The sequence below is a fragment of the Phocoena phocoena genome, chromosome 3, assembly GCF_963924675.1.
Source record: "Phocoena phocoena chromosome 3, mPhoPho1.1, whole genome shotgun sequence".
In the NCBI taxonomy this organism is placed as follows: Eukaryota; Metazoa; Chordata; class Mammalia; order Artiodactyla; family Phocoenidae; genus Phocoena; species Phocoena phocoena.
The window spans coordinates 6,419,337-6,431,894 of record NC_089221.1 but is presented as its reverse complement, the minus strand read 5'-3'; the positions used below and the strand labels follow the sequence as shown (position 1 = coordinate 6,431,894).

Below are 12,558 nucleotides of genomic sequence, written 5' to 3'. Positions count from 1 at the left end.
CACATCAGCAAGAAGGAGCATAAACTTGTAGGAAGAAATAATGTTTACAAAGCACTGATGAACAAACAAAATGATAAAGAATGTGAGTAAGTGTAAATCAATATTGACTGTAATTACCATCTGGAACTAAAATCCTAAGAAATAATTACCTAGAAGAGACATAATGATTAACTTTATAATTTATTAAACTAAGAATATGTGTTAAAATTTCAATGGTAATCATTGAAAGAAAATATATAGGATCCCCCTTCTCTCTCCCCTGCTCTATGTATATAGTAAAGGAAAAACAAGAATAAAGAAAACTTGATGAATCCTTTAGAGGTTAAGAAGGTGGGAGATTTGGGGCATGGGGAAAACCAAAGAAAAGCAAAGTAAATGAAATATAAAATAAGAGAGTAGAAGTGGGTCCACACGCATCAATAAAAGAATCAAAATACAAATGGAATAAAGTCACATTAATATACAAAAAGATATCAGATTGAATAAACAAAAAGACCCCATAACAATAGGTACTGTTTACAGGAAGCATACCCAACCAATAATGTCCCCAAGAGCACAGAAACTTATATATAGTCAGTATGACACAGGCTCAACATTTGTGAAATCTGGATTGTGTGCAAATGCATATTTATTATATTATGTTCTGTACTTTTCTGTATCTTTGAAATATTTCAGAGTAAGAATTTTTAAAAAAAGAAAAATTAGGACATTAACGTGAAAGAAAAATGAAGGATAAATACTATACTATACTATACTATACTATACTGTGAGGTTGGTATAGAAAGTGCAGGTCTAAAGTCTCCAAGAAAGGCGTCCGCAGACCTTACTCTGCGCCTTCTAACTGCCAACACAGAGAGGGAAATGTGACCCGTACCTATTTCACAACACTTATGCTCAAAATCCAACTTGTTGCTCAAGAGAAACACAGTAATTGGTAATGATGCCTGAGGGAATGAACTTCGATGGGTTCTCATAAAACAACACAACAGAAAAGAGACAAAAAAATAAAAGCGAAGACAGAAAAGACACCAACTTGATTTTTTTTAAAGTGTAATTCCATGGAATGTTTTTCCTGGTCCCCAGAAGTCCTTTTGTCCTCTTTGGCATCGTCTTTTATAACGCTCTGGTCACTTTCTCCCCTCCCAAACAGTAGGTGATAAACCTTGTCTTAATTGTGATGTAGAAAATATGAAAATACTCATCCAATAGGAAGATGTAGAAAAATGAATGAATGTCTCTACTTTAGAGTATAAATAAGGGCTCATTCCCCTTGGTAACACTTGTTTCAACTACATCACTTTTTACATGCCCTTCGGCTTTACTATTCAATAAGCCCTGTCTGTGCAGGAACAGCTGTTTCTCTCCTGTACCATGTGGCAGAGGCCTGGAACTTAGAAAAAGCTTAATTGTTAACATTTTTTTTTTCATTGGAAAACTGACAGGTTGACCTTGGCAAATTTCACTGAAGACTGTGTAAGTCTAGAGGAAGAACTCATTTGGCAAATGTATTTCAATGCTCATTTATGGGGGGAAAGAGGAGGAAGGGGGTGGCCAGTGGGAACCTCTTCTAAAAGGGGGCAGATAGCTTTGGGATTGTACATGTACGAATAATACGATCACTTGTTATTAATCTTTAAATGCCTTGGTATTGGCTAGTTGTCCAGAAGAACATCCTTTGGGGTATGAAGAGAAAGGCAGACCATTTCTTTCTAGTTTGCTCAGCATCTTCATGAGACAAACTGTAACCCAGACTCAGAAATTCAGGTTGCCCACAAATGCCGGCTGCACAGCTGAAGTTAAATGCAATAATACAACTAACTCCAACTAGACTGAAAATGGTCGTTGTGGCCTTTACAAAAGAGGTAATGATGAGTGGAAAGAAAATTTTTCTTAAATTTCTTTCTTATCCCCAATTATTGAAAGAAGGACAAGCATTTTCTTTTAGATTGTAGGATGAGAAAAAAATCAGTTTCTTTAAAGAAAGTCAGTTGACTTACATTCCACTCCTTAATAAGGTATAAGAGAACGTCTACCTAGGAATCATGGAGTGATTGGGTTTTCACCAGTAGGAGGAAAAATGTGAAATCTGGTTATCCAGTTCTCTGTACCCAGGTCTCTCCTGGGAGGGGCAAGCTAGACAGTGACTCATAACACTCAGAGATGGCGGTGAGGGTGGGCTTCAGGGAGAACATGAAATCAGAATGAAGGGGTGGGCAAAGTAAGCCTAGAGCAGGTTTTGTCCTTTCAATACATAATAATGTTGTTTGTTTATTAGAAACAACATCTGGTGATTTTGCTCTTCCTGGGTAAACTTACTGGGTTACATTTCTTAGACATAAGCATCAGAATAATATGGAAATCAAAGTAAAATGGTTAAATTTATTTTTTAAAAAATCCCTAGAAGGTCAATCAACATGTCCACTTTGAAAATTCAAAATTACTAAAACTGAATAAGACACGGGGGCCACTTAGCTTCACAGAGCCTGAAATCACCTCCCCTGCCCGCCGTCCTCTCCCCACCCTGCCTGCCGCCCGCCCATGTTACATAAGCGCTCCATTGGAAACTGTGCATCCTCTCGTAACCCTTAGTATAACTGAGTCCAGCAGAAATACACACCCAGTGAGAATGACAACGTAGAACCGTATGTACTTACTTGGGTAAGACCAGGATCTGCACGATGAAGATGCAGAAGAATATGAGGCAGGCGCAGGTCACGTAATACTTGAAGGCTGGCAGTGCAGTGGCTCGGTACTAAGGGGGGAAAAGAAACCAGGAATGACAGGTTGTCTGAGAGAAGGGCTGAAACAGTCATCCAGCAGGTACATCTAACTGTACCTGGTTCATCCATCACACTCGTCACCTGCAGACTGTGGAAAAAGACAACCTAAGGACAATGGCTGTTCACCTCTGGCAAAGAGAGCTTCCTCTCTCCAAACGAGCTGTGAAAGGGTGACTTCAAAGACCATGACTTCCGTGAGTCGACCTGTTCAGAAACCCATGTAGAGGCAATCGAATCCCTCCAGCAAGGAGACAGAGCACCTGGCCAGAAAGACGAGTGAGTGAACTGAATGGACCAATGAAGTGTGCAGGTGTCCTGCCTCCCTTGTGGGTCTAAGGTCCGAGATTGCTTGTGGAAAGAAACTGACTTTTCACATAGCCATATTTTGCTTTTGAAGAGTACTGAGGAAATGCAATATTCTCATTTTATTTATTTGTTTTAGCTTTTTATTTTATTATCGAGAGGTGGTGAGTGAAATTATAAGACAGAAGACCAGCAGGCTCTGTCCTCTACGAACATCTGTTTGCCTGTCTGGGCCTGGCTGTTGGACTCTTTCTACTTGCCCAGCATAATCAGCAGTTTCACATGGCTTTCCATAACATCCAGGATCATAAACTGACCAGTGTAGCTGCCCGCCTGGGGCTGCTCTTCTTGGCTTATGCAGGAAAAGCCAGCCAACGCTGCACTCAGTCTGCCACATGTCCCCTTGACTCTGGTGATGGTGTGCCGGGCACTCTCAAGGCTTTCTGCGGACTAACTCATTTAATCCTCACAACAACTGCGTGAGGCAGGAACTATTGCCGTCTCTAGTTTTGTATGAAAAAACTTTGGACCAGAACAACTGATTAACATTCTTAGAAACACACAGCACATGGTGCAACCAGAATCTTCATCCCGCTGGACTGGCTCCCGAACCCAGGCTTCCAGCCACGAGGCACTATTGCCTCTCAAACAAGGGTTCTATGGTAAAATTAAAGGAAATCAAGTTTTTGTGGCAATGCTATCGAAGCCTCCTGACAATGCTGGCAGGTTGCATTAGTGTATCTGCACAAACTGTGTCCCAAGTTATGGGAAGTTAGGTGTGTATTTCTCGGGTTTAGCCTCTGGGATTTTGGTGCAGATGATAGACCTCTGGGTGGTCTGGCTTCTCTTCCTCTATGTCTTGCTGCTTTTTACCCCTCCTGCTGGCCTGAAGAGCAGGTTGGGAATAGGAGGACAAAAAGTGAGCTTAAATCTCAATGCTGTCTAAAGTCTGCCTCTGCAAATATGTACACATGGGGAATGTCAGCAAAAGCTGCATGTTTTAATAATGATCATTTTCTGTTTACTAGAATATTTCTTTGGTGACTTTTGTGACTTCATAGCCAGGATAATTTACAAAGCTGATGAAGAAGCTCTGCTAGCGTAATTGCTGAAATGTGATTATATTTTATGCACTCAGTTATGTCCTTATTTTCTGTGCTTTGTGCAGAGACATGACTTGGAATTTCCTTGTGGTATTAATCAAAGAAAAGGACTTCTATCAGGAAGGAAATAATTTAACATTTAAACAGTAAGTAGTCATTAGTGTCTAAGTTGCTTAATAATAATAATAATAAATTGTATCAAACATAAATTTGGTAAACTCTCTGCAGTCAAAGTCCTTGACTTAGAAGCAGAAAAGTGATCTTCTTGATCACTCACTAGAACAAAAGAAAGCTTTGGTGTAATTGTAAAATCCAACCTTGATGAGTTTTGGAAAGAATTTTGATATTTTCTATGTCCATTCAATCTCCATAAAACAATGAACTGAATTTTCTCAACAGAGTTTTAATACCTGTGCTGTGACTGTTGCCATTAACATAGTAGCTTCTGTTCAAACTAAAACTATAATTATATGGTTAGATTGTGCAAATTACCTCTAACCTACTCTTTTTCTAGATCAACACACAAAAAAAGGCAAATGAATAAGGCCAACCTAGAACAGTTGTCCTTTCTGCAATAATTACTTAATTCATTTTAGCAAATCCTGGTTAAGCTTGACATGTATAAATTAAATGTCTGGTTATTTATTTGTGCCTGAAATAGCTCTACTTTAGGAGTTAAAATGTGAAAGTATTTAGATGCAACAAAACTTAAAAGTTTCTAATTCTCCCAAACAGGGGTTGAATGTAAATCTCATATTTTTATCAAAAAGTTAAAATAATTTGTGTAAAGACACTGTAAATTTGTCAGAAAGGATTTTGCTTTCTTTAAAAATCTTTTCTAAGAAAATTTCTCACTGAGAAAGCAAGATATTCAATTCTTCCCTTTCCCTTAGCTCCACATCACACAGACATCATTTACTAACAGGAGTGTTGAAAGAGGTGACTAGCCAAAGACAGAAACCTGGTAACCAGAAATGTGGTAAAACAATATATGCCTGGAAGAACCACAGGAAAAGCTAGAAAGAAATCGGATATGGTTAGAGGCAGTTTAAATGTTTCATGTAAAATGCTATGAATACAATTTCATGATGGAATTTAAAAAAAACTAATATTTTGGAAAAATGATTGATTTTGAAGAAAAAAATAGCTTACTTCTTTTTCTAGTATTTTATTGTAGAAAAGCAATGAGATTCTCTGAATGTCTTCAGACTTGAGCCATTGCCTGGAAATAAAAAGGACAGACACATTATAAAACCAAACCTCCAACCAAACATCTGGAACCATTTTTTAAAAATGACTTGCATTTTTCTTTCTTCACAATGCCAAGTATGGAATCTAGGTTTGTTAACAGGATATGCAAATATAATATGCTTATTCACATATTGCTTTCCTTGAAAATTCTACATTACAAACCAACTGTCAAACCAAATTGAAACTCAAGTTATCCAACTTAAATAATTAGGGAGATAAGTCATCAAAAGGACTCAAGTACATCAATAAATTTATTCCCTTATGTCTTACTGAAACCACATGTTACTTTCATCTCCTAAAGGATCTGGTTCAGAGAGAAGCACCATTTTTCTTAGCTTATAGCAAGCAACACATCACAGAGCATCAGAAATATTTAGAGTGGCTTCCAGATGTAGGCAAGAAGATTTTACTCCTTTCACACTTACTAAAAATACTTTCATTGTCATGTTTTTCATTTCTATAAAGTAAAAAAAAAGTCATGCTTGAATATAGATTTCAAAAAATGGGTACAAATACTAATATAAGCAGCAATCAGGTCAGACCACTAACATAGTACATTGATGCCAACATAAACACACACATACATAATACATATATATCTCTCAGATGTTGAAAAATAAAAGGCATATGGAAGTAACATTCTTATACATTGATTGACTTTCAGAAATCTGTTTTGGGAAAGCAGTTGAGATAGAGAAAGACCTTAAAGACAAAACTCTTCTTCACTAGAACATTGTGTATAATCGCAGGTTAAATGGCCACGCTGGGTATATGACCCAGCAAGCTGGGCATATGATGCCCGGTACAGTCACACATTTTGCAGTAAAATAAACACACAGTTTATGAAATAAAGCTAAGAAAACAGAGAGATATCACATTCTTATAGCCATGAGTACAGAAATGTAAGAAAAAATTGAAATCTATGCATCAAGAAAAATACCTAGAAATAATTACAAACAAAATAAATTACCATCTAGGCTAAGTCACTACACTGAGGAATTTTTATTTCTACTTTCTGATTTTTTAAAAATAAAGACTTTTATAATTAAAATATATAATTACCTGAATTGCTTATGTATATGCATGTAGTATTTATGCACAAATACCTGCATATTTATGTATATATTTCCAAGTGTATATAACTATATAGCTACATCTACATTTATATCTATACTTATATATCTATATACAGGCAGAGAGAGTATATATATATATATATATATATATATATATATATATATATATATATATATACTTCTAGAGATAAAATGTTATACCTGTGAAAACAATGATCAAGTTCCAAGAATTCCTAAATATAGCACTTTTCCAACCCATTGGTCATATCTCTATGGATTTTGACTAACTGCAATGTATTTGGGAGATAAAGACAAATGGGGAAGGCCTTTGACGATCCAGGAATAAAGACCAAGTGAACTGTCACACATTATCACATAATCAACAGGGACAGTCACCTCCTGATTTCAGACTCAGGTCGAAATGTACACTGAGGTTTCACATTAGGGTTGACCCAGTTAACCCAGGACACCGCCTCATTTGAGGAGGAACATCTCCAGGGCTACCTGGACAGCCGTGTGCCTGGAACATCTGGACAGTTCTGAAGATGCTCACAGCACACGCACCACAATGAACTTGAGTCTCCCAGGAGACTAAAGCACAGACAGTGCAATTTCAACTGTAGCCCAGAAGTCAGTCATGTATTCTAGAATGATTGCCATTAAGAGTGAGAACTTTAAAAATACTTTTGGATTCAAGGTTATAAGCTTTAGGTATCAGGAAAATAAATTTTTTTTGATATTATGACTGCCCCAGCTGCAGAGATAGGTTATTGTTCTGTTTTATGGCACGAGTTGGAGGAATCCAAGGTTGGTTAATATTAGAAGAAGCAGAAAATAAAATTTAAGATAAATTTTAACTATACTCATTTTTTAGAACTGTGTATTCATTATGGATATCCTATGAATAATGTATTTCAGTAACTTATTAAAAAGTTTATTTTCTTTATTACAGATGAAATTTCTATTTAAAAAATGCTCCTGGATAATATAAGCTTGGAAATAAAATACGAGCAAAATTTATAAAGTGGAGATAAAACCAGCTCCTCATTGGTTAGTGGGGCCCCCATCTTTCTAGGTTTTAGTTACCTGTCTGTCCTGCAGGTGGACAGGAAGCCCTCAAGACAAAGTCTGCCTTTCTTTGTGTCCCCAACGCCTAACCCAGGTTCATAAGACTTGATCCCTGGATGAATGTTTGGAGAAAGGATGGAATTCCAATTGTTGATTCAAGGTATTTGCTCATAAGAATCTTGGCTGCAAGCAGAGTTGCTGTACAACTAATTAGCCATAAGGCCGTTTTGCCATAATAGATAACTGTTGATTCACAATTTTGGATTCATTACACTAGAAAATGATAATATATCAATCTTTGCACATCCTTCAGTGAGCAGCCATCTCTCCCACCCACCAAAACCAACAGTTTACCAAGCTATGGCAAATATATAAAAGGCAGCTAGTAATTGACAACAGTCTTCGAGAGCATTAATCATTGGCTCTTTGACTGATCTAGATACAACAGCTTGTTCTCTCCTGCCGTCTCTACCAAATTTATCATGCAATAGTAGAAGCTGGAGGCAAAAGAAGAATCCAGGTCCTATCCTCCCCAAAAAGAAATGGTTGTATAATTCTTGATGAGTATACATTTCTTTTTTAAAAGTTTTAAATTTATTTTATTTTTCTTAACATCTTTATTGGAGTATAATTGCTTTACAATGGTGTGTTAGTTTCTGCTTTATAACAAAGTAAATCAGCTATACATATACATATATCCCCATATCTCCTTGCGCCTGCATATCCCTCCCACCCTCCCTATCTCACCCCTCTAGGTGGTCACAAAGCACTGAGCTGATCTCCCTGTGCTATGTGGCTGCTTCCCACTAGCTATCTATTTTACATTTGGTAGTGTGTATATGTCCATGCCACTCTCTCACTTTGTCCCAGCTCACCCTTCCCCCTCCCCGTGTCCCCAAGTCCATTCTCTATGTCTGCATCTTTATTCCTGTCCTGCCCCTAGGTTCTTCAGAACCTTTTTTTCTTTTTAGATTCCATATATATGTGTTAGCATACGGTATTTGTTTTTCTCTTTCTGACTTCTTCACTCTGTATGACAGACTCTAGGTCCATCCACCTCACTACAAATAACTCATATTCGTTTCTTTTTATGGCTGAGTAATATTCCATTGTTTATATGTGCCACATCTTCTTTATCCATTCATCTGTCAAGGAACATGGTGAATTTTTTTTGCCATTTGACAGTGAAGATCATGAAATAGACAGAATTGTGGTATTTGGCACAGAATTTGGCTTAGATGATTTGGTGAAATATAAGGACTGGGCATGTGATGGGACATTTCAGTACAGTCTGGATATGTATCACCAGTGATATACGTTACACATATTGATAAGAAATAGCAGAGTCCCTCCTCTGTTCATTTTACTCCCAGGGGAATCTGCAGAGGCTTAGAGCAGATTTTTTTATATTGTAAAGAATGTATGTCTGATATTAGATACTGAACCCTTAGTGATCGACCTTGAGAAAGAAAGTACCATTGCTTTCTCTAAGATACACCCAAATACAACTATAACCATGTAACTACACACATTTTAAGTGCATCTAAGTACTTTTTGCATTTTTATTTTTGCAATCGAATCTTTCAAAATTTTGTTGCTAATGTTTAATGATGTCCATTTCAATGTTTCTCTTTTATTTTATCTTTTATGGCAAAACTGTCTTAGGCCAATTAGTCCTGAGGTGAATCCCCTTGCAGCAAAGATATTTATGGTGAGACTACCGGACCCACAGCTACCCTGTGCCTTCCTTTTCCCACAGCAGGTCAGGTTTGGCCAAAGGCTTCTTCCTTGAAGCCATAAGTGATGGGCCCAATTCTTCCTCTTTTGTCCTCAGAGTTAAGGAGAGCACATCCTCCCCACAGGCCTCACGCCTCTGTTGGTTCTCTGAGGTGGCCTCAGTTCCCAATACTGATTCACAGGAAACTCAGAGATTTATAAATGTCATATGGATATTTGGAGTCAGAAAGATTTGTGTGGGAAAATAAGGTCAAATATTTTGGGGAATTGGAACTACAGACAGAAAAGAGAATGGACAATGTGTGCAATATTCCTGGTCTCCTGACACTGTTCCTGACCCAAGTGGTCTCTGGCACAAAGAAAGTCAACCCCGCCCCTGCGCTACACAAAAAAATGATTATTAGTTTATACTAAGTTGCTTTTGTGCTAGGCTGAGGCCAATAAAGGAAATTCTAAACAAGATCTTGACTTGAGCTGAGAGACAAAGTACTTCCACATCCTCATGCAGAATTATTCTGGAATGTTATCACAAAGGGGATGCTAAAAGACAGAGAAGACCACTTTCCTTTCGTTACGGACTGACTGTTCATATCTCCCACTTCATACGCTGAAGGCCTAACCTGCAGTGTGTGTATCTGGAGATGGGGCCTCCAAGGAAGTAATTAGAGTTGAATGCAGTCCTAAGGGTGGGAACCTGACTCAAGAGAATGAGTGTACTTATGAGACGTGACACCAGAGAGCTCGCTCTTTCTCTTTTTCTGCGTAGCCCAGAGGAAAGGCCACGGGAGCACACAGCAAGGGGACTGCCTCTTGCAAGTCAAGGAGAGAGTTCTCACCAGAAACCAACCATGCTGGCACCCTGACTCAGACTTCTAGCCTTCAGAGCTGTGAGAAAATAAATTTTTGTTGCTTAAGCCACTCAGCCCATGGCATTTTGTACAGCAGTCCCAGCTGACTAACTAACCATACCTATCTATGCAGCCTCGAATCCAAAGGTCCAAGTGGCTTCAGTTGTGCACTAAGGTCGTGGGTGACCTGTGGCATTTGGGAAAGGTGGTCCATGGACCTGCAGCTGAAATAAATGATGCTGGATAGGTGGTCTCTCGGTGTGGAAGCCCGATCCTTCCCCAGCCCTGGGGTCGGCCGGTCATCCACCCATACATGCACTCCACTCCACTCAGACATAATTAAACCTGGGTCCCGTGTCCTTCATTAACTCACCAGCTCCTTTCCTGCACCCCAGAGGCGCCTGTTTCTCCCCCTTTGAACTTTTCACATTACCTCTTTCCTACTGTTTTTCTTTTTTTTTTTTTTAAACCAATCTGGAAGAACCTGACATGGCAATCTCATTCTGAATATTAACTGTACAGCACACTTCTCTATTGAGATAAATCTTATAGGACTGCCCAGCTCCTCAAGAGAAAAATACTGCCATGGAGGGGATGGTCTGGTCCGTCCACCCACAGGGCTTCCTCTTCCCCGCTCTGATTACCAGGAGAAGCTTCTGGTAATCCTCTTTGGGGCAGACCTCTGGCACACATTTTCTTCCCTCTCACCTCGCCGCCAACTAAAAATTGCCACTTGCCACCTGCCTCTACAAGGATTTTGTCACTGGCCGCTGCTGTCGCTGACCTTTAACACACCTTCAAAGGGGTTCAGGGTGGAGATCATGAATGAGACATCTGTGCTCTGGGAAAACTGGCAGAAAAGGCCTTCAGATAGTTCAGATATTTTCAGGAGATTTTATGAGCCCAATTTCTTGCCTCTTCTCACATCTAGAAACACTAAAATTACTAATGGGCACATCTGCTCCTCGAGAAGGAGCCACCTTCTGCCTAAACATGTGCTGGGTTGCATGTGCCCCCCTTCACCAAGATCACGTATATACCGACCTCCTCCCCACCTCTTTGGACAGTTCCTCAGAGCTACCTGAGAGGCTGTCTCCTGGCCTACAGTCCTCATTTTGCCCCCAGTAAAACTTAACTCACAACTCTCAGGTTGTGCATTGTTTTTCAGCTGACATCACCCACCCAGACTAAGTCAAAACCCCTGTTCTGAGCTCCGTCCTCACGGGGGCCTGGCCATCTCTGGTTTGGCTCTGCAGTATTCACTTTAGGGTCTTCCTGTCTTAAGGAATCCACTGCATACCAGCAGGATGGAGGTGATCACACAGTCATTGATTAGAACCATTCAAAGTGCTCACGCCCCACCCCCTCAGGTGGAATCCAAGTTGCTTCTCAGGGCATCCAACTTCCCACTCAAGCCTTTTTACCCTGAGAGACTCCTGCAGGGGCGTCCTGTGTCCTGATTGTGCTAAAGACTGGGGAGCACACCTCTGACCCTGGCACGTCCTGTTATCACACCATGAAGGTTTCCCTCTCTCCCTCTTAGTTTCCTTCAAGGTTTGGCCCAGGTGTCACCTCCTCCGGAAAACTTGAGACTTTTCATCTGTGCTGTCCTGCTCCTCTTTACCTGTCACAACTGTAGGGCATCTGTGCAGTGATTTTTCTTCCCCTCACTCAGGGCTTTGAGGGGTAACACGAGGCCTGGGGTCTTGGTATGCATGTCTGATGCTGAGCAAATGATGACATTGCTCACCCTTTAACAAATGCTTGCTAAATGAGTAAATGAATGAATACATGAAAATCTGCATATAAATCACTGTTTTATGTCAATAGCAGAAAACGACTGAATGGTACATCAAGCCTGGAGTCCCTACTGAATCCTCAAGGGGAAAATCAAATAAGATCAGAAGAACCTCTTATCGAAGAACAAGAGAGGTTAATGAGTAGGGCATAACAGAATGGGAGTGAAGCTAATTAAAAAAATAGGTGCATAATAGCTTCCATTTAAAAAATTCCCCTTTTGAATTTTGAGTACAGCATGACATTTTCCTCCACTTGCTTTCTGAAATGTGTTGGGAAAATTACAGCATAAGCAGTTACACCAACGTTAACCATGACTTTAGCATAAAACTACGTTAAAACACAAAGGTGGTAACCAAACATGTATTTGAGTACAAAATGATACCATACTGACAGACAATTCACAAACAACCATGACAAAAATAAAGCAAAGCCAATGATTGTACATTCTAATGATTCCTTTAGTAGGAACGTTCTAAAAAGTGGGCATAAAAGTAGTTTAACAAGGTAGGCGTCCTGCATGAAGACATGCTGAGGCTGATTTTATACATTTGTTTTTTATTATTACTATTATCATTGTAATTGGCTAACCTTT

General features: G+C 39.3%; 1 protein-coding gene across 2 annotated transcripts in view; it reads right to left on the bottom strand.

The window, feature by feature from the left end:
• The window catches only part of ADCY2 (adenylate cyclase 2), a 449,171-nt gene that overhangs the window by 99,076 nt on the left and 337,537 nt on the right, over positions 1–12,558 (bottom strand). For both annotated transcript variants that reach the window (XM_065875257.1, XM_065875258.1), the window contains exons 13-14: positions 5,339–5,408; positions 2,655–2,752 (exon numbers count right to left, since the gene is read on the bottom strand). In XM_065875257.1, the coding sequence (XP_065731329.1) occupies positions 2,655–2,752; positions 5,339–5,408 (168 nt within the window). The remainder of the gene's footprint in view (positions 1–2,654; positions 2,753–5,338; positions 5,409–12,558) is intronic.